This window comes from Mesocricetus auratus, unplaced genomic scaffold, assembly GCF_017639785.1.
Source record: "Mesocricetus auratus isolate SY011 unplaced genomic scaffold, BCM_Maur_2.0 Super-Scaffold_100691, whole genome shotgun sequence".
NCBI classification, from domain to species: domain Eukaryota; kingdom Metazoa; phylum Chordata; class Mammalia; order Rodentia; family Cricetidae; genus Mesocricetus; species Mesocricetus auratus.
In genome coordinates this window covers 43,838,172-43,860,830 of record NW_024429267.1, presented here as the reverse complement: position 1 = coordinate 43,860,830, position 22,659 = coordinate 43,838,172, and the positions used below count along the sequence as shown (strand labels likewise).

At 45.3% G+C, this 22,659-nt stretch overlaps 2 protein-coding genes and 1 pseudogene across 5 annotated transcripts in view; 1 reads left to right on the top strand and 2 right to left on the bottom strand.

Moving 5' to 3' along the window:
* Col6a6 (collagen type VI alpha 6 chain) overlaps nucleotides 1-13,447 on the top strand; it is a 114,940-nt gene extending 101,493 nt beyond the window's left edge. For all 3 annotated transcript variants that reach the window (XM_040739623.1, XM_040739622.1, XM_040739621.1), the window contains 2 exons: nucleotides 2,298-2,391; nucleotides 10,515-13,447. In XM_040739623.1, the coding sequence (XP_040595557.1) occupies nucleotides 2,298-2,391; nucleotides 10,515-10,707 (287 nt within the window). In that variant the 3' untranslated portion in view covers nucleotides 10,708-13,447. The remainder of the gene's footprint in view (nucleotides 1-2,297; nucleotides 2,392-10,514) is intronic.
* On the bottom strand, nucleotides 6,887-6,987 carry LOC121137736 (annotated as a pseudogene).
* Pik3r4 (phosphoinositide-3-kinase regulatory subunit 4) overlaps nucleotides 13,234-22,659 on the bottom strand; it is a 50,868-nt gene continuing 41,442 nt past the window's right edge. For both annotated transcript variants that reach the window (XM_005074844.4, XM_013117059.3), the window contains exons 16-20: nucleotides 18,789-18,920; nucleotides 16,062-16,162; nucleotides 14,979-15,067; nucleotides 14,655-14,763; nucleotides 13,234-13,693 (exon numbers count right to left, since the gene is read on the bottom strand). In XM_005074844.4, the coding sequence (XP_005074901.1) occupies nucleotides 13,523-13,693; nucleotides 14,655-14,763; nucleotides 14,979-15,067; nucleotides 16,062-16,162; nucleotides 18,789-18,920 (602 nt within the window). In that variant the 3' untranslated portion in view covers nucleotides 13,234-13,522. The remainder of the gene's footprint in view (nucleotides 13,694-14,654; nucleotides 14,764-14,978; nucleotides 15,068-16,061; nucleotides 16,163-18,788; nucleotides 18,921-22,659) is intronic.

The window sequence follows — 22,659 nt, the reverse complement described above, 5'->3', positions numbered from 1 at the left end:
ACAAGTTCCAAGGTCGGAGCTGGGGGTGTCAGGAGATACCATTTTATTGGTTATAATGAAGGGCAAGGCTCTGCAAAACTTTCTCCCAGCTTTGCGGCTCTTAGGATCCAGTAGTGAGAATAAGTGGTGCCCATAAGGAAACAAACGTGGGCTGCTCCCCCTAGAAGAGTGTCCTGAAAAATATGCAATCCATTTTGGATGCAGCAATGCCCAGATACAAGGCGGAAGGTGGAAACGCAGTGGGCTGAAGTCTCAGTGTTTTCAGAGCCCGATGACCCCTGTCCTCAGGGGTCCAGGTAAAGAAAAGGGAACACACAGGTCGGAGGCTGCTTCAGTGAGTGCCTGGCTATTTCCCAAGCTTGTCATTGTATTACACAGGGAGGTGGGCTAAGGCTGTAGACCTGCTGAGCAGTGCAGGTGGAGAGACTGCTAATGGGGCTGATGTCACATCCTGTTCAGCGCAAGTCTAGCACGAGCATGAGCTGCCAGCTTGAGCTGGTTAGAGACCCAGGGTGAATGTCCCACTCCAGATGTTCTGAGCCAGCATGTGCATCTTGTCAGAGCTCCCAGGAGGCTCATACATAGGAGATGGTTTCAGAGACATGGGTATAGGAGTAGTGAGATCCCGGAGTGAAATTTATTTTGGCATGTTCTGGAACAGAAACCCCAGCATGAGCTAAGGGCAAGGTGTCACCTTGAAGAGAGCCTTTCATGGGGATGAACAAAAGCCCACTTGGTAAAACAAAAACACAAAAAAACAACAACAAAAAAACCAAAACCAAAACAAAACAAAAAAATATGCTTGATGGCCCATGAGACTGGAAGACTTGACCTGGGGTTCCTTTCTGGAATCCCTTAATTCTTCCTGAAGTTTCATGCCAATGCATCTATGACCAGATGAGGCAGCACCTCCCACTCAGGAAAAGGGCAAGCAGCACTCATGGGAAATACAGAAATCACTTGAACTATGACTATGATACAGCTGCCTACCCCATTGTAATTATGGGCCATCTAACTTTGAGCTACAGGCTATTCAGGTGCCAGGCTTAAGAAATAGAGATGTCCACTTCCTTTCTGAGGTTTTGCAAGCCTTCCAAGTGTTTGTGATTCATTTGGCACACTGCCACAAAGCAAGACAGCCAAACACAGTCCACATCAGAGCAGCACATTTCTTAAGGGACACAAGCTCAACACCCCTCTACTTAAGAGTTCAAAAAACCATGAAAACCTAAAGCCAGACTTGGTGGGCAAAGCGCATACATGTAATTCTTGTTCTTGAGAGGCAGAGGCAGGAGGACAAACAAACAACAAAAACCAAACACCCTAAAGGTCAGGTGCAGCACAGTATTGGGTCACACTGTCTCCCTTCCTGTAATAGCAGATTTGAAGACAGGTTCTGTTGCAGTCAAGGACAGGTCTGTTAGTTGGAAGAACCCTGTATCACCAGAAAGGTGTGTGTGTGTGTGTGTGTGTGTGTGTGTGTGTGTGTGTGTGTGTGTGTGTGTGTGTGTGTGTGTGTGTGTGTGTGTGTGTGTGTGTGTGTGTGTGTAGGCCAGAGGACAACCTCAAGTGTCATTCCTCGGGCAACATCCAACATGTTTTTTCGAGACAGGGTTCCTCAGTAGTCTCGTCAAGAAGGCTGGCTGGGCTGGCTGGCTGGCCAGTGAATCCTAGGGATCTACCTATGGCTGCCTCCCCAGTGCCAGGTTTATAAGAGCATGACCCTGGGCCTGGCTTTTCCAGAGAGATGTTTGTTTAACAAATCTTTTTTAACTTCATGCTTTCAGGGCATGTATAACACATTTTTAATTTTTCTGTAAAAAATAGCTTTTGCATTTTTAAATGGATTAAAGCATGCTTTAGTGTTATGAAAAATTAATACTCTTCCAAATGAAGTGAGCCGATGAATTAAACCCAAAGGCACTTAGTTTGTTGCTAACATAAAGGCCATAAAGGGACTACCCAGTTCCCTTTGCATTTTTATATGCCACAAAAACAAATAAAATCTAATTAGCTCCCATGAAAGGCAAGAGCATTATTAGGACTGACTGGCTCATGTTATCTTTCATAATGGCTAAACGACTTTAGCAGCTACAGGCATCTCAGTGAAAAGTTGTTTCAATTCATCTATATATTCATTAAAAACTTATTTTCCAAACTTAGTTTGGGGATTTCCCCAAGGCATTTCTCATGCCCAGTGACATCTTGATGGACGTTGGGAACTGAAGTGACAATGAATGGGAGAGACATGCTAAGAGCCTGAGTGAGAGCCTTATGAAAGCCTTTTGTCTTTCTAGGTGGGATGAACAAGTACCCACCAGTCAACTTCAAAGCCAAATGCAACAGACTCAGCCCTACAGATCTGAAGCGATCCCCGCGCCAGCATCTAAGGTACTGTGTGCTTGGTGCAATTTTGTAAGTGGATATGCAGCCCTCCCGATTATTTTTCCTCCTTCTCCTCTCCCTCTCCCTTTACCTACTGCAGCCAGATAGAAACCTGTTTTATATATTATGATTTAAGGGAGCCAGAGATGTTTTTTAAATGACCAAGTTGATCTGGAAATAACAAAATCGAAGTATTTTTATTCTTTTTAATGGAAAGTCCAATTATTGAAACAAAACACCCAGCGGGACACCAGTGGCAATGGGCATGCCCAGTGGCCAGAGTAACCAGGGTTTCTTGGTGCCTGAGACCAGGCTCTGGTGAGGAAACTCCAACTCCAGCCCAAGACGATGGTATCATTTCAGGATGCAAAAACATAGTAAGAGCTGGGCGGTGGTGGCGCACGCCTTTAATCCCAGCACTCGGGAGGCAGAGGCAGGCGGATCTCTGTGAGTTCAAGGCCGGGCTGGACCGACAGCCTCCAAAACAATACAGGGAAACCCTGTCTCATAAAAACCAAAAAAAAATAGTAAGAAAACATAAAAGCAAAACTAACAGTCCTGTCAAAAGGTTAGGTGAGTTAATTTGACATGACTCCATGGGCCTAATCCTGGACAGCTGTAACTCCAGAAAGAATGAAGGTAATGAATTAGAATGGATCAAGTGATTTAGTATTACTAGTATTACTGTGTGTATGGCATGCACATGATCAAAGGGTGTGTGGGGGATCTCAGGACAGCTGTGGGGAGTTGGTTTTCAAGCAATCACTGTAAGATCCAGTGGTCTAACTTGAGTCATTAGGTTTGCACAGCAAGCACCTTACCCACTGAGCCATCTTGCTAGCCCCACAATGTATGCTTTAAATCCGTGTCTCCACAGATTCTCAAAAGAGGAGGAAGGAGAAAAGTCGTCTCTTTATATAGTACTAGATAATAAACCTACAATGGCGGGGTTGGAAAAAAATCAATTTATAGTCATAATGCTAATTACAAATGTAGTAACTGGCTATCAGGATGTAACAATCCTGAGTTGGCAGGTGCTGGTGCTGTGTGGTCCCTGAGGTGCTGTATGGTCCCCTGAGGTGCTGGTGTTATGTGGTCCCTGAGGTGCTGGTGCTGTGTGGTCCCTGTGTGACGTTCTTGCTGGAAATGTTTGACCTGAGGCTAATGAGGAGAAATTCACTGGGTAACCCCAGGATGTGGAATTTTTTATTTTAGGTCTTATGTCATGAATAAAGGGTTACAGATGAAAGTTCTAGAATGAGAGAACTAAAGAGACAGGGAAGCCAACTGTTAATTCTGTGAATTTTTTTTTGTTTTGTTTTTACGAGACGGGGTTTCTCTGTATTGTTCTGGAGGCTATCGGTCCAGCCCGGCCTCGAACTCACAGAGATCCGCCTGCCTCTGCCTCCCGAGTGCTGGGATTAAAGGCGTGCGCCACCACCACCCGGCTAATTCTGTGAATTTTAATTGGATCCTAGATCAGAGAGAAGAAACAAAAGGCCTATATAAAAGTGACTTGGAGAACATCTGGAGAAAATTGATTGTGGACAATACATTGAAGTTATTGAACTGTGGTTCTTGGTGTTTAGAATAGTGTCTTTATGAGAGGCTTGCTAAAGAATTTTAAAGTGACGTATGATGGTTGCAACCTAAGTTTAGATGAGTCTTTATTTTGGTGTGTCTGTGTGTTGTGAATGTGTATGTGCACATGTGCATACGTGTAGAGGCCTGAGGTCGACACAAGTGTCTCCCTTGATGGACCTCCTTCTCATATATCTGTGGGCAGATTCCCTCCATGAGACAGCTTGATGTTTTAGCAAGTCTGGTTAGCAGGCTTGCTCCAGGATTCTTTATCCCCTGCACTGGGATTACAGGCAGACTGCTGAACCCACCTTCATGGGCTCTGGGGATCTGAATTCCAGTTCTGAGGCTTGTGTAGCAAGCTCTTTGCCCATTGAGCCATCAGATAGATAGTAGCACTTCTGTGCTAATCCACTGTGGACTAACCCACACTAATGCACCCAGCCACTAGCCATAACCAAGCACCATCACCTGGCTCACACTTAGACATCGTTGGCAGTGTGTGCGTTCTATTCTGTGTGGTCATCAGGACTGGGCAAGCATTCCCAGACTGGGTGCTAGGAACCCCCTGAGAAGCCCCTGCCTGGAGGCTCTGGTTCCCCTCCAGCACTGAGCAACCCAGGGGAACTGTCCAGCAGCAAATACTTCCTGAAGTCCAGCATGAAGCCTTCTATGAAGCTGGTTCAGCAGAGTAGGGCTCCCCCTACTGCAAGTACCCGGAACTGAAGAAGCGGGATCAGGTATGACTGGATGAGTGGGTGGACCAAGGTTTGTTTGGTGTGGAGGAGGAAAGTGTGGCAGGTGTGAAAGCAACTTCAAGGAACTCTGTAGGGCTGCGCATTCAAGCTTAGTTCTCTGCACCTGCTACTAGTTTTGGATTTGGCTTTTCAAAGAGATGGAAAAATAAAGCCCTCAATCAGGGCTTGGAGCCACTGTTCACTTGAAATCTACCTGCTGCTGCCTCCTCTGGACCAGCCACTGTTGCATCTTCTGGCTTGCCCAGCCTGTCTTTCCCATTGTCTTCATGGGAGGCTTGTGCCAGGCACTCTGTGATGGGAACGTCAGTTCAGGCTGCTGGCATCCCTACGTTTGCCTCTGTTCATCTCCACTCAGTATTCCTGGCAAGAAAGGGGTGGTAGTCTGGGGCACCGTGTATCCACGAGCTAGGATAGCCGAGGAAAGGGGCTCGGGTTCTGGGCCTCTGTCTAGAGGATGGCAGGCCAAGACATGGGATGGGGTCACCAGAAGCGTTTGGCTTCCCCATGTCAGAGCTTAGTGTTAAACGACAAATGAAAAACTGCCACGGGCGGGGGGGGGGGGGAGGCAGGCCCACAGAAGAAAAAGCTTTTATTCTAACTTTTGACTCAGGCTTGAATTTTCATTCTTCACTGGGCTTCACAAATATGTAGCCAGCTCAGGTGTCAAAGACAGGTGTCAGAATCAACCTACCCATTCAAGAAGCAATTCTAGAAACTGCTTTGTTGGAAGAGCAAGCTGAGTGGGAAGGGAGAATCCACAGGGCTTCTGGACAGGTAATTTCTCTTCTGCAGTGTCCTAAATACACGGAGGCTCAGCTTCTCCTGTGAACCTGAAATAGTCAAGTGGCTGGGGCATCAAGGAAATGAGATGTGAAATCTATACCACTGTCTGTGAGCTCCCTGATGGTGTAATCGCCTGGAACTCCCCAGGCCTTCTCTAAGCATCCAAAGACTGTGACAAAAGCAGCCACACAGCTGCTTCCGAAACTCCCTGCCTGAGCCCTTCAAGAGGAGTGAGGCAGAAAGGAGCACGGGATTGAGGAGGATGGAATGCCTGCCAGGCACAGGGTCCAGTCAGCCAGATGATCTCCCATCCTGAGAGTGATGTGCATTGGAACTGTTAGGTCATCCTGTGGCAGGGGTTTTGAGGAAGACATGCAGCAGCCAGTTCGTAGCAGATGGAGAAGAAAGGTTCTGACTCCTGCCACAAGCAACCACGAAGACAGATGGCTGGAGGGCGAGACTGCAGGACAGCTTTCTGTAAGCACTTAGCTCTGCTCCAAGATAGTAAAAAGACACAAAGCCACCTACATACTGTGCCAGACTCCAAAACAGGGACAAGCAGAGCCTGAAGGGGTGGATGGTAAAAATGGACAGTCACCGCTGCCATATGAATGACACAGCTGCTGCATGTTTGCCTTCCAAAGTACATTTCCTGGATGCACAACATATTAACATCAAAAAATAATTTAGACATAGAAGCAACCTGGTGGGTATCATTCATCTCAGTGACTCTAGTCAGTAACTATGGCATGGCCACCTCCTGATTATCTACAGATGGAGGAATCTGTGACCACAAAGAATGGAGGTCTACAGTTAGTACCTCCTTGAGTTTTATCTAGAACATGCTGCATCTTGCTTTCTATAAGTTTTACTAGGGCTCAGGTTGAAAAATTAAATTATTTTATCCTTATTTCTGCTCCAAATGCATTGCTGGAGTTACCAATCAGCAAAGAATCCCCCCAACAATACACAACAGGAGAAACAACAAACTAGGTAGTCAAGTGATCCTTATTAGATGCTCTATTAATTACAAATGCCCATCTACAACACAGCAGAAAAGGGAAGCTTCAGAGATATGGCAAGGGCTCAGTACATAATGCCTTATAAACATTGAGGGCCTGAGTCCAGATGTCCAGAATCCACAGAAGAGGCAGGTACAATGGCACTGGAGGCTCATGGCCACCTACTACCAGCCAGTGAGAGGCCTTGTTTCAAACAAGGCCTGAGGACCAATTTCAGAGGTGGAGATCCTCTGACCTCCACATGTGCATCCATGGGTGCACATACACACCCAAAGAAAAGGCGTTCAATGTGCTTGACCCTTTTGAACAAAAGGTACCAGGATCAGGCTTAAAAGTAGTTGACAATCTAATGATTTTTTTAATTTGGAATGTTTCACAAATTTGCATGTCATCATTGCACAGGGCCACACTAACCTATTTCATTCCAATTTTATTAAGAGTGCTGCTGAAGCAAGCACTCTAATGATTTTTTTAAAGATTTTTAATTATATGTATGTGTCTCCATGGTGGGTATATGCGCATGATTGCGGGTGCTCTCAGAGGTCAAAGGCGTTGGATCCCAGAAGCTGAAGCAAGACCAGGTGAGCTGCCCTGCATGAATGCTAGGAGATGAAGGCTGCCATCTCTCTAGCTGCTGTTTCCTTAACAGCACTAAGAAATACAACATAGTAAAGGAGGGGTAAAGGGAAGGACAATGGCATATAGTTGAGATAATCAAGCCTTGAGAAAACAATACACTTAGGCTCAGGAGAAATCCCTTGCAAGGGAGTCACTCTCCTTTAGGGAAGTAGCCACTGGATGGTGGGTTGCCCAGGCAGTAGATGACTGCAGACCTATATGCATATAGGAAGCACTATTTGAACTTGGGTTATTAATAACAAAAAAGGACATTAAGTTGGGAAAGAGATGGGATGGGGTACTAGAGGAAACTGGAGGGTAGTGGTGCATGAATATGACAAAAATGCACTGTATAAATATGTGAAAAATTAAGTTTTTAGAGAACCTCATACATGAATACTCCATCTATATTGTTTCATACCCCCAACTCCTTCCAAAGTGTCCCTCACAAATTCATGACTTACTGTTACACACATACACAATTTGTATATGTGTGCACGTGCGTGTGTGTGCGCGCACACACACACACAGTCTTTGGGTCCATTTAGCATTACCCATATGTACATGCATCCAGGGTTGCTCACTTAGGATTGGACAACCTATCTGGGGGCTTGTCCCTGTAGGAAGCTGTGTCTCCCTCTCGGGAGCCATTGACCACCTGCAGCTCTTCACCTAAGGATGGCAGCTTGTGTATTTTGTCCATTCATGTTGGCATTCAATTGGTGGTATCATCATGCTGGACTTGTTCATGAAAACATACTGTTGAGAGATCATGGGGCATTCTCCCTGCCATGTCTAGGGGACACTAGCAGCAGGCACCCCAGTCCTCTGGCTCTTAAAATCTCCCCACTCCCTCTTTCACAATGTTCCCTGAGAGGTATAGGGATGCAGATGCATCTGTTGGGGTTGGGTACCCCACAGACTTATTCTCTGCATTTGAAGAGTTGTGGATCTTTATAGTAGTCTCTATTGCAAAAAGAAGTTTCTTTGGTGAGGGTTGAGAGACACACATCTATTGATATAAAGATAGTACTTGGGGTAGGATTGTATTTAGGGGAATGGCAGTAGAATGTTCTCCTCTGGAATCTATGACCTCGCCAGCCGTGGGTAGTTGCTCAGGTTTACAGTAATAGGTGTGAATTCTCTCCTGCTGAGCAGGCCTTAAGCTCAATTAGATAGATAGCTGTTGGTTGTCCGACAGAAGGGGCCATTATTGTCCCATTGGGGATATCTTGTTGGTATAGTCATTGTGGATGATAGGCTTTGCACTGGGTAGTACTACTGACTGCTCCTCTCCCTTGGCAGCTTGCATAGCACCTTTGACTACTGAGAGCTGCTTTTCAGGAAGGCTGCTTCCAGATCAGTTCCAGCCAAATTCCTGCAAGTCCCATGTATGGTATCATCAGCAATAGGTCCTTACCTTCAAGTTTCCAAAGGCAACAAAGAGCAATGGCAGTAGCTCACAGTGTTATGGAAACTTGTATTCTCCTGCCCAACAAGTTGAAGTGGAGGTTTCCTAAGCCTGGCACTGTGCTTTTTGCTAAATGGGACATGTCTCTTGGGGATAGGACCATCACCTCATGTGGTGTACCCATTAAAAATATATACACTCACATACACATGTGTATGTATACACATATATTTTAAGTACACTTACGAAATGTTCTATTTGGCTATTTTTAAACCCTTTAGTGTTATCACTCCTCCCTCCCTCCCCCAGTTAAAGTCCATCCTCCACTTCCCTATCACCCCCTCCTAACACCTGTTTCATACTATCCTCCTCTCCAGAGCTATCAAAAAAAGAATTCCCCTCCCATGATCAACACCCATGTTCTCTGCATGCAGGCAATCGTGACTTGGGAAAATCAGCTTTGGAATACTCGGTGTAAAATGGGTAGGTGTGAGGAGACTGTACCAGGGCTGACGCTGAGCCATGGCTGCTGTTGCTATGCCTGGACACCTGATCAACTTTCTATATCCTGAAGCATGATGGAAGGACTGAGGTGCACTGTGAGCCGAGTCCCGAAGCCCAGGCAGAGCTAGCCTGTGGGTGGCATGGTCTCTGTTGTTTTTGTTTCTGCAACCTCACTCTTAATGGATGAAAGAGAGTGCGTGTGTGATGGGGTAGGGGTATGCACACGCTTGAGAAACAAAGTTTGCTTTTCTGTATTTCTGCATTGTGCTTGCTCTCTAAACACTGATGCTTTGTAAGAGAGAACAGGGATATCTTACAGGTAGTAGGGTAGCAGTAAAGACGTAGATCAAAATGAATTCCACAGTCCTGACCTTGACGTTCTCTTGAATTCTCCTGACCACAATTCCAAGAATTTTGAATTCACAATAATGTCTTAAGTAAAAGACTAATTCAGTGCAAGCAACACTGACCTTTAGTCTCGGGAATGGTGACACACAGCTGCAACTCTGCACTGTCACCTCTTTATACTTCATTGTCTTCACGGTAATGAGACACAAGGACAGCAGTTGTCACTTCAGGTTCTCGCTGGTGGGGTACTCCTAACCCAAGGCGTTTTATGCACCTGCATCATCCATAAAACACACCACGGGGCAGATGGTAGGCATCTGGTGTACAATTGGGCAGATGGGGGAGAGAGTGGCACTAAGTGTCCCCTGAATCCTACCCTGGGTAGAGGAAGTGTGGAGCGCAGGTCACGAAACTATCTCTAAGCCACTGAAGACTGACCATGCTGAGAGTTATGAGGAAGAGAAGTGTGCCTACTGAGAGACTCGAGGGCGAGAAGAATTGGCAAATGTATAGGTGAGGCACCGTCTGAACCCAAATCTCAGTAATTAGCAAGACCAACCAACCGCGTGAAGATCTGATGGGACATGCTCCATGAAGAAGAAATTCTGATGCTGGAATTACACCTCTGCATTTTGGGGGGGGGCGTTTCAAGACAGGGTTTCTCTATGGCTTTGGAGGCTGTCCTGGAACTAGTTCTTGTAGACCAGGCTGGTCTTGAACTCACAGAGATCCTCCTGCCTCTGCCTACCAAGTCCTGGGATCAAAGGTGTTCACCACCAACGCCCGGCTATCTCTGCATATTTTAAGATGTGAAGTCTGTCAGTTTCTGATAGGCCAGTGATTCTCAACCTGTGGGTCTACATTACAATTCATAAGTCACAAAATTATAGTTATGACGCAGCCATGGAATTGGCTAGGGGTCAGCATAACATGAGGGTGGAGCATTAGGAAGGCTGGGAACCACTATGATAGGCCAATGTAAATAAATCTCCGGTTTGGTTATTTTTAAAACTTACTCTTGAGGGGGTGAGTTACAACGAAAGGCAGAGCCAGGAGGGCTGGAAGGGCTGGCCTCACATGCTATTCTCTTCTTTTGCTGTGCAGCTTTGTTCCGGGACCACAGAAAGCTATCCTCAAAGACTACGCACCAGTGGTGGCAAAGCTCTTTCAAGATAAAAGACGCCTTTCAAGTGCACTGAGAGGTGGCCGAGATGCTACTTCAAGTCTTTCCAGAAGCACATTCTATGCCTTTAAACATGGGAAAGGAGTGGCAAAAGTCGCTTCTGCACATGACTAATGAAGTGATCCGACAGTTTAGCCTTAGGAATTTCGCCACGGTCTGACTCTGATCTTGGAGCCAAATCCACTCCTGAACTCCTTCACCGGGGTGCACACTAGCATCTGGATGGTTGCTCTAAAGGCAAGAACAAGCCCATGGCTGTAGACGATCAGGTACCTCGACGCCTCCACTCACAGCACTAGGGTCTATCTTGTACGTTTACTTGCCGACTTCTGACAGACAATTCCAGCACTCTGAGAAAGACAGCTAGGAAATATTACCACGAGGAGATGGAAGAATGAAAGGTATGTTTTGAAAAGTTAACTGGAGACCTAATTTTGAAGGTTTTTTTTTTACAGTGGATGAACATGGCCATGGGCCAACGTTAACACTTTTTATTGCAACCCTCTGCTATTTTCCAAGTCGCCTTTTAATTTCCATCTGTTTAATCAAGCATCTTTAATGTTGTGAGTTCTCAAACATTTACCCTAGAAATTGATGCTGTTCATACGTCCTGGTTTTGGAAATCTGACCTTCCTGACTTCCATCTCAGCACTGTCTTGCTGGACTGGTTGGCCTGGGGCAGGCTTGTGCCTGAAGGTTGCCTCTGACCTTCCAAAGTTGTCTGCTAAGAAGCAGAGTGATTCTCCAGCTCTTCTTAAACTCGCTGAGCAACTCACCAATTCTCCAGGAACCTGAGTCATGCTCCTGGCCTCAATGCTCTATACAGAACTTTCTACCAAACCGTCTCAGTGGATCTCTGCTCTTTTCTACCTTGCTCTGGTCATTTAGTTTTACCAATCCATTTGTTCCTTAAACAAGAAAAGGGACAACACATGGTGTCACGATTTGGGCTCTGAGTTCCTTTACCCCACTAAGCTCAGAATGAAGCTTAAATGGCACTGAGCTTGAGGGTATAAGAAAACCCCTGAAATTTAGGTTGATCAAGTGTCAGGGACTAACATCAGGAGGGAGAATTTGAGTCCAGCCTCTCAAGCATTCCATCATGGCTTTGCCACCTCAATCCCATCCATTCCTTTATTCTTAGGATGAGGGTATTTTCAACAAGTAAACATCAACGTGGCACTGTGTTGAGGCCTACTATTTAAACCTTACCTCGGTTCACAGCCAGCTCTCCAGTTAGTAGCGATGGTGTTGCCAGGCAGAATGTCAGTCTTCAGAAAGAGCTGTGTCGTTGTGTGGGAAATAGTCACTGACACCGAAGGCCAGCAGAGTGTGTTCAGATTTTCTTTTCTATATCTCTGCTCAAGAAATCTGGAAGGATGAGCCATATGCACTATTTTTTCCTTTAAAACCCTTTGTACACCATTCCTCGGCAACTGCATGGAGACAGCTCTCAGAACCTTGTGAGGAGCAAGAAGCCCAGGAGTGACTGTCACTCTGCATTCAGGTGCACAACAGCTATGTGTATCCTAAAGGTGCTTAGAGGCTCAGGAAAACTTTTATCACAGGAAGTTGCTGAGCAATACTCAAGAGGTATTTTAAAAGCAGGACTTTTCCTATTAACTTTGGTTGAACAGACACTGTTGGAGATACTTTGAAAATATATTTCTATGTTGGTAAGTACATTTTAAAAAATTGCTGGTGATTAAATTTATTTTAGCATCTTGGGTCATATTTTTAAGCCTTAACAGGTCTGAAGAATGCGGTAAATTATTTTTTGAAAAGTAAGTCCCTGGCATTAGAGATGGGTCAGCAGTGAAGACACTGCTCCTTCAGAGAGCAGGAGTTTAGCTCCAAACATCTAACCAGGTGCCTGGAACTTCAGCTCCAGGGGATCAGGCACCCTCTCCCAGACTCCTAGGATACCACACATGTGCAGACACATATATAAATTAAATCCTAGATTTATGACTTCTGTCTCCAAAAAGTAGAAATTGGAAACAAAACAAAAACCAAAAAACTAAGCTGGCTGTATTTAAGAAATACAATAAGCATTTTTAGTGCATCTTGGCTTAAAAATAACAGGCTGCAATGAATCTGCCTCTCATTATCTCTAAACTAAGCCATCAGATGATAATAGCACCAATTCAGGGAAATAAATTTCCTTCAAAGAGGGTCATTTGTGGGGTAGGTGAATGGAGAATGAGACCAGGTCTCTGTCAAACATTCCGCTATCCAACAGCTCCATGCGACACTTCCATACCAAACAACTTCCTGAGCCCCTATGACTCTTTGGTCTTAGCACACAAGATGTATAACTTCCAAAGTCTACAACTCAGTCAACACTGCCAACTTTGACCTTCTGAAACTCTGTTGAATCCAGGATTGTTAGGTAACAAGAGGGCGATGAAAAACGTGCAGTATATTTACCTACTCAGCTACTAGTTTCAAACTGGACTATTCTGAACACCATAAACCGTTTCTAAGAGAAAAGAATAAAATGTAAAGAGAATTGGGTCTGCACAGGTCAGCTTCCAAAGCTTTACCGTACTGGAAAAGCAATTATTGACCTTATAAAGTTTGATATGTTTTTAACTGGAGCATTCTCTTGTTCTGCCCTAAACAAAGAAAAACTCAAGATGCTTGAATAGATTTATTTGCAGTTTGAATAGCAGTTATAATAACAAAAGTATGTTTACATAATAGCTTACATTTTCCATATAAAATTAACTGACATAATTCATCTTCACTTTTTACACTTCTCACCTGTTCCATGTACAGTGAGAACTCCCAGATGGTGCTTTCCAGCCAACTGCAGAAATGCACATGAATAAACTTGCCACATCATCCTTAACCACTGTGGTTGGTATTTGTTCTCTAGAATTATGGTACATTTGTAATTTTTACATTTTATACAAATTAGCATGATTTATTTCCACACCTTCACAATCCCGTCTCTAGAAGCAGTCACGATGAAGCCCTGAGTTGTCTGGAAGGTGGCAATATCTGTGATGATGTCATGATGTCCCACAGGAAGAGACTCTGGGCCCCTTCGAGGAGTGTCATCACTTGGTCCTACCTTCTGCTTATTCTGAATTTCCTGTTTAGTGGGCAGAAGTAAAAAAAAAGGCCTGAAGTTAAACCTGTGCTATGTTCTACCTCTTGACAGTATTCCCGTGGCTAGGATGTTAAGACCTTGTTTAAAGTCGTCATACAACAGAAAGAGTCCAAAGTGACCGAGTTTCTGTCATCAGACTGCATGAGTCAGTATAGTCTGAGTGCATACTAACACAAAGAATAGAGATATATACTTGATATTCTGGCATTTTAAAACACTCTTATGGAACGCCTACTCTGGCCAGCACATGCTGGGGTTTCAATTTCCTGTTTGTTAGCTCTGGGCTCTGGGACAAAGACTTCCCTTGAAGGGGAAACAGGACTCTGCCTTTAGCCATGTGGCGCTCTAAAGACGCATATGGATGTGGTAACAAAAGGGCGGAACCGTGCCGCTAACCACACCCACTTTAGGCATGACTAGAGACAGGGCAGCGGAACTATGCCACTTTTGGGCCCGGCTAGGGGCGTGTACAGAGGAAGGAATAAAAGAATGAAGAGCAGAGCAGTCGCCCCTTTTCGGCTTCCAGTTCGGTGGCAGGAAACTACTCGACTCATCTGGGTTGCTTGTTTTTCTCTTGTGAGTAATTTCTACAATAAACAGTGAGTAATTTCTACAATAAACAGTTACTATACTCTCAATAAGTGTGCCGTTCATTGTGGTAGTATCATTCCGTTACTAACTTTCTCGCTTGTAAAAGGAAAGCAGTATTTCCTAGTTCTCTTTTATACTGTGATAAAAATTCATAAAGCAAGTGAGGTACAATGGTGCACACCTAACTCCCATCTCTCAGGAGGGAAAAAGCAAGGAGAGTAAACTGAGCTATGTGGCCAGACTCTTTCTACCCACAGAAAGGAAAAAAGGATACTTCTTAAAGAAGTCTTCAAATATCTCAGTCAAAGTCATCTTTGGCCCTACAAGAGTTAGAAGAAACCAAGTCCCATACCTGGACGACCTCGGTGCCTTCTATTATCTTCTTGTAGTAGGACACGGCTGGAGAACTAGTGCTTCCCGCTACAACATAGGACCTCTCTGGGGAAACCAAGTCCCAGAACCTAGGGAGAGGGAATGAATGGTGGTAAGATCTGCAGCTAATATTATTGGCTTGTACAAAAAGACTGATTAATGTATCACGAAAAGATTTTTCTAGAATCAAAGCATGACACTAATAACTGTCTGGCAAGGTACTGATGAGTTTAACATTACACGGCCAATGCCTAGAAGCATCCTTTCGTGTTGTAAACCTGAAGCACTCTTTGAGACACTGCACCTTATTTTCATGTCTGAGCCAGCTGTTAACAGGATAGGATTTCCATCTGCAGGACTGCAGTAGATGCCATGGACACTGTGAGGAGAAGGCTTCAAGGAAACAAACATGCAGTCAAATAAAAGACATCAGCACATTCCATAAGTGACAACATCACTTTTAGTGCAAGTGAATTAACTGTCCAAAGCTGTATAGGCAGCTCATATCTCAAGGCAGATGACCTGTGTAAGTGGTCTCCCATCCTTTTTTCAGGATCTAACTAACTGCTTTGAAGGGCCGCAAGTGTAGCTCAGGGTAAAGTGCTACTTACACAGCACGTGCAAAGCCCTGAGTTCAATCCCCAGTGTGCCTCCTCCAAAACAGACCCTCCGGCTGAGCAAGGTGGGTTATGCAGCAGTAGGCCAGTGATCTGGGAAGAAGAGGCCAGGGAGTCCCCAGCTCAAGGCCAGCTTAGGCCACACACTCAGACCCTGTCAGACAGTAACTTCTGGATTACTCTGCATAAGACCCAATTAAGCGCAGAGCAAACTTTCCTACATTTAGCTTACTTGTCAAGATGCTCCTGGCAACAGAACCAATAGACAAATGTATCCCAAATACCACTCATACCAGGTACAGATGCTCAATTTGCATTGGGGATCTGGCCTAGCACTGTCTCTAATCTAGAAAACCGGCTGTTCACTCTTATGGCCTGACCAGGAGCTACAGCTCACTGCCACACCCAGTATCACAAGAGGACCAGAGTACAGGTCACCAGCCTGGGAAAAGATCAAAATTCCAAGCCCATTTTCTAGTGAATGAATATTGCTTTACACCACCATGGAGGCGAAAACCCTAAGCCGGGGGACCCTGCAGATATAAGAGGACTGCATTCCTCGTTAACAGGCCCTGCTCCGATGTGGGATCGCAAACATCTGCTGGAGCAGACCCCAGCAAGCTAAACTAATTAGAAAAGAGGCAGCAATGGTCACGTGATAACTCGTGTTATCAAAACCACAAATTTGACATAACTACGAAATCCAGGAGGGACCATGCTTAGGATGAAGGTGACAACATTGTCCTTTGCAGTAAACACGGGTGACAAACCTGCAACTCGGAAAGTGGTGGTGCACTGCTGGCCCAGAGAGTCAATCTTCTGTCACCAGTCTCCATGTCCCACATAGAGACTTCATTGTTGCCCTGAACAGCTGGAGACAAAGACAAGAGCTGTCAGCTCTCCTTTCACATCTCGGCAGCAAATGCAAGGCAGCCTGCATCTATTTCCATCCTGCGAGAACACTACAATTCTTAAAATACCAGCACAACTTGTCACCAGACTGGGTGAGTGAAAAACATTGTTCTTGATGCTAACAGTATATATACTGCATTACAACCAGGTCTTGAAGAGAATGTGGAGTAGAAAGGCAAGGAATCCCTAATGCAGGGAGCTTCCACTCTAGTGAGGACCCTAAACAGAAAATGCAAAAGGAGCAGGAGGGGCGGAACCAATCAGCGAGGCCAGGGCAAACCAGGGGATGCCAGGGGAAAAGCCCAGGTGAATGCTACATTACCCTTCCTCTCTGAAGTCTGAGCCGCATGAATCACACACCTGCCTCTTGTACCATCTGGCTTCTAGATGCGTTTGACCTGTACCATCTAAATTAAAAGATAATGGCCCCTAAACAGTTTAAGGTCCTACTCCTGAGAACCTGTAAATGTTGCCTTAGATGACAGTGTGATTTCAAAGATGTAACTAAGGACCTTGAAAGGGGTGCGTCATTCAGGATTATCCAGTGGGCCCTGAATACAATCAGAAGTGTGCCTGTTAAGAGGGAGGCAGACTCACGACCAACAGCAATGGGCCTCAGCACCATGCTTCTGCTCTGAGGAGGGGACATCAGGAAGAAAACAGGGAAAGCCAGCAGTGGAGTCTCCCATGGCCTCCAATGTGGGCCTGACCACACTGCTCCGCCCACCCGCCAACAGAATGCAGCTCAGACTTCTAACTGCAGAACCTTTAAAGTCTGTGTTAAGTCATCATGTATGAACAGCCCTGACAGGAGACCAAAGGCAGAGGTGAAGGAGTGCCCAGCCTGACTATCCCTCACCTCAAAAATCACTGTTTGGAATGAGGAGATGGCTCAGAGGGTAAAGCGGTTGCTACACAGCCTGATGGCCCAAGTTTGGTCCCCAAATCCAAGTAAAAAGTCAGATGCAGTGTTGCACATCTGTAATCCCAGCATTCTTACAGACAGATGGTAGGTGGAGACAGACTGCTTAGAAGCTTGTAAGGCAGCTAGACTAGGGTACATAACAGGAATGACCCTGCCTTGAAAACAAGGAAGACAGAAGTGACTGGAAAATCGTCCTCTGATCTTCACATGCACTCAGGTGTGTGGTAGCCTGTCCATGCTTACACGCACGCACGCACGCATGCGCGCGCACACACACACGCCACTGTTCCCCTCAAGGTGGCTTTTCTAGTCAACATCTTTGTAAACTCCAGTAACTAGACCCTCACGATACCTCCTGCCACATCATCTGTGATGCCTCTCTCCCCACACCTGTGTACAGGCGTCTTTAGAAAGAAACCTGTCTAGTTGGGATCCTGACTGGGTAGAAAAGGCCACATAAAGCCACTGGACCATGGTACAGTTTGGCCGTTTCTCGCTGTGTTAGTCTGTTTATCCATTGTTATGACCGAGCAAAATGAATCCAGGGTTTATTTTGGCTCATCATCTCAGCTCGTCATGGCAAGGAGGGGAGAGTGGCAGAACAGAACAGCTCACACCACAGCGGCCGGGGCACAGCTGTGCTGGCTGGAGGGGAGAGCGGCAGAACAGAACAGCTCACACCACAGCGGCCGGGGCACAGCTGTGCTGGCTGGAGGGGAGAGCGGCAGAACAGAACAGCTCACACCACAGCGGCCGGGGCACAGCTGTGCTGGCTGGAGGGGAGAGCGGCAGAACAGAACAGCTCACACCACAGCGGCCGGGGCACAGCTGTGCTGGCTTTCTCCTTTGCCCACCCTTACTCCTTCTAGGTTCCAGAGTGCGGACTGATTATATGAGAAACACGAGGAGAGATGAAAAACCTAAAATTATCAAGCTTAGTTCTATTGCTAGACTGTGTTTGCTGTTTCACCTCAAATTCTTATAAGGTGTTTTCTACCATACTTTACAGAAAGGAAAATTAATTCCAAAGATATGTCCAAGTGACACTGGAGAAATGGCTCTACAATTAAGAGCACTAGCTGCTTTCCAGAGACCCAAGTCTGATTCCTAGACTCACAAGGCAGCTTACAACGGTCCCTGACTCCAGACCCTGGTGATATGACACCTTCCTCTGGCCTCTAAGGGCACTGCACACACATGGTGCACAGACAGGCATGCAGGCAACATACCTATACACATGAAAAAGACAGCTCAAGTATTAAAGAGCATCGAGTGCCCAGCAATGAAAGGCAGGGGGCGTGTGACAAACACAGATGCAGTGGCCAGCGGTGAAAGGCAGGGGGCGTGTGACAAACACAGATGCAGGTCAGAAAGAGCTACAACTGAAGAGGAGCCCACAGCTCTTCTTCCTTACATTTCTAGGAAGACCCGGCAATTTTAACAAAAATACGTGGGTTTGAAAGACGAGAGGTGGTAGAAGAAGGGAATGGAGAATGGTGGTAACAGTTGATAGAGCTAGTTCGGGACTGAACACATAATGGCGGGCAGCTTCTATATGAAAAAGAATCAAGCATCTGGTTCATATGTAAAATAAGAGCAAGAATCTCAGCAACAACACACAGTGTGGCTTCCCAACCTGAACGTCAGCCCCGCATCTTACCTGCAATTACCCAGGACTGGTACAAGGGGTGCATGGAGAGGCGCCGGATGCGAGCTCTGGAGGGGTGACAGTGACTGGAGATCGGCAACTGGAATCTCATGTCCCAACACGCCATGGTACCGCTGCTCGTGCCTCAAGTTTAAAAGGCACAAACCATTAAAATCTAAGCAGCAAAGCACACGATGCTGCATTTACAACAGCGGCAAACACTGGTGCCTTTGCATGAACACATTTTTAGATTTTTGATTAAGACAGGGTCTCACTATGTCTCCCTAACTGGCCTGGAACTTGTTATGTAGACCAGACTGGTCTCAAAATCAGAGATATGTCTGCTTCCACCTCCCTAGTACCAGGATTAAAGACACGCACAGCCCTGGATAAGGTATTTTAGAACTGCCTGAGTTACTGAGGAAAAGGTTTTATTGCCAGGCCTGGTACCACAGGTCTATAAATCTCAGCTACTCTGGATGCTGAGGCCTGCCTGAGCTACAGAGCAAGTTCAAGACCAACCTGGGCAACTTGGTGAAACCCTGTTTCAAGATAAAAAGTACAAACAGGACTGTGGCTATAGCTCATCAGTACAACACTTGCCTGGTATGCAGCAGGGCCTGGGCTCACTTCCCAGTACTGCCAAGAAAGGGAAGGAAAAGGACTTTGCTCACGTGAGGCTGTCTTCCCAGTTCTAACAGCTGCCATGGTTGCCAAATAATAGCCATGAAGTGTTTATCATCATGTAATTAGAGTGCTGTCTAATGAATGTGAATTCAAAACGAGTAATTCATTAAACACTGGCATTACTAGCAACTGCTAAAGGCACCCATATAACCAGAAGCCACAGGTAGAGAAGACAAACCTGAATTTGGTGGGCCAGAACACTCAGACGAACTGAAGAACAGACCTGTCTTCACTGAAACCCAGTGACCACTGTCAAGTCCAAAGGGGCAGCAGTTTATGGCTGTCACTAGACAGCCATCATCTCCATGTGTCCTTTGCTCCAAAACATTCTGCAGACAGTCACAGGTGTCCAAGCCCAGCAGAAAATGGGGAGATGCCCACACAACCTCCCATGGCACCTTAAACTCTACTAAAGAAGAATGGCCCTGTTGCAAAAGAACACTGTTCCGGCACTGAGCAGCGGAGCTAAGCAGAGCGTGTTCTTGAGATGGTCTCCAATTCCACAGAGAGATGGACAGAAAAGGACAGGGGTCCCTCCGGATCTCTCTGTCACACTCCATGACAATGATTAAGACAAACACGGGTGGCATCAGTGGCCCTCCTCAGAGCTGATGACACACAGAGCCTTTACTGTAATTAATGACAATGCATTGTGTATTCCAATTACTGAAGGTTTTAAATGTTTTTAACCACAAAACATGTGAGGTGTCAATTTCCTACTTACCTGATTTAATCATTCATCAGTATAAACACGTGTCAAAATAGCACACTGTATCCCCTAGATACATAGTAGTATTATTGCAATTAAAACTATACATTTTAAACTTTTTTTTTACATCAGCAATCCCACTCATGGGTATACACCTTAGAAAGACAGAATTAAAGTTCCTACAAAGACACACTTGCAAATATTTACAGCAAATTTAATCAAAAAAAGCCCCCAAACTAGGAACTATTCAATCATCCAACTGAAACATGGGTGGTTAGTACACGAATTGTCTATAAATAAAATGAAAAATAATTTAAAGCACCTCATATATGAAAACAATGGAATAGCTTTACAAACTATGTTTAGTGAGAGAGAAAACATGCACACTGTATGATTCCATTTCTGTGACATTCTGGAAAGGGCAAGAAACAGTGGGGACAGAAATGAGATGAGTGGTTTTACACTGGTTAAAGAAAATGACAACAAACACTGAGCAGGGTGTGGGGGAAGGGAGCCCTCACCAATGCTGCTGGGAGTACAAACTGGTGCAGCCACTCTGCAAGTCAGTGTGGAGGTTCCTCAACAGGGTAGAAATAGATCTACCATGTAATTCAGCTACACTGATCTTGGACAAATACCCAAAGGACTCTATGCCATCCTACAGACACCTGCTAATCCATGTTCACTACTGCTCTATGCACAATAGTTAGGAAACAGAAACAGCTCAGAGGTGCATGAACTGTTGAATGCAGAATAGAAATGTGGTACCCACACACAATGAAATTTTATTCAGCTGTAAAGAAAACTGAAATTAAGAAATTCAAAGATAAACATATGAAACTAGAAGCATTACACTTAAGCAACAAAAGTCCAAGAAGACAAACATCGCCATGTTCTCACTCATACAGATCCCAGCAACAGATCCTTACAACTGTGATACACTTGGAGCATCTCTGAATCCCGAAAACTAGACAAGGGTCATATGGAGTGGAGGGACATATTAAGAGAGGCAAGACCTTAGAAGACAGGTGACATGACAGGGAAAAGAGGAGTGGGAGGGTAAAGGAAGGTGGGGTGGGGATAACTCACACTGAGAACCTTCAGGAAGCAATGTGAAATCTGCTGTGTTACACACAACTATACAAGTGTTTAGCTGGAGCTACCTACCATACAGCGGGGATACCCTCCCCACAGAAGTGACCTGGTCAGGAAGACCGTAAGCAGTCAAGGACCAGGTAGCACAGTGTCATTAACTCACAAGACCTATACAAGACAATCCAGTCAACAGTCTAGCATGGAAAGGGGAGGGGCTCACAATCCCTACCCTGCAGACAGGTGCTAGGGAAAGCAGAGGCGGTTTTCTTTGAGCATGTTGCCTCGGCTTACCTGCGCAAGTGGATGTCCTCTACCCAGGCACACGGGCAGGACAAATTGCGCTCAGTATTTTTTTTTTTAAAGGAACATGAAGTTGGGCAGGGGTGTGGAAGAGCACAGGGAGAAGTCAGAGGTGAATATGTTCAAAATACAATGTATACATGGATGAAATTATCAAAGAGTAAAACATATTTTTTAAAATAGTTTTAAAAGTGGTTAAAGGCAATTTTCAGAAGAATCATTTGTATCCTGTTTGTGATAAGGGTCATACTGGAGTATAAAAGTTTCAGAACTTAGAAACACTTCAAAAAAAAAACAAAAAATAAGTGAAAGATTGTGTGCCTCTTCAGTCTTTAGGGGGAAGGGAGTGGGGAGATAGCAAAACAGAAATCCATTGTCCTGCTTTCTGATTGGCCGTGTGGATAGATGCTTCCACTCACTACATCTTCAAAGAGGCCTTTGAAGGAATTAATCCCAAGATGAAGATGCTAGACTCAGCTAAGTAGCTTGTCTGAGGTCACAGGAATTTAAAAGTGTTGGCTCAAACTCAAAAGCTGTTTTCCTTAAGTTGGAGCTTCTCCAACAGCCCAGAGAACGCCAGCAACTCTTAATTGCTGTGAGTGTAAGACAAATGCTTTTTGGGAATGAGAAACTGATCTCTGATTTATTATCTTGATTTCACCCTTTCACACAATGCTTTATTTGTGTGTGTGTGTGTGTGTGTTTTGGAAATACAGTTTCATGTAACTGAAGCTGGCCTTGAACTACTGATCCTCTTGCCTTTACGAGCCAACCGCCATGATCGCAAGGGTGTACTACCTAATCACCGTAACTACAAGGACACACTACCCAACCACCATGACTACAAGGGCACACTATCATACCCTGCTAAACTATACTCTTTATCCTAGTTTGTGCATGGTACTACAGAGTATGGCCAGGGCCTTAGGCATATCAGGCAAGCACTCTCACTGAGTTACACTTTTAGCCTCATCCTACTGAAAACTAAACTGTAAGACATTATATATAAAACATGGTAGTTATGAAAACAAAGGAGATGGGAAGATGACCAGTAAATAGGAAACGCTGGCTCTCACAGGATGCTATTTGCAG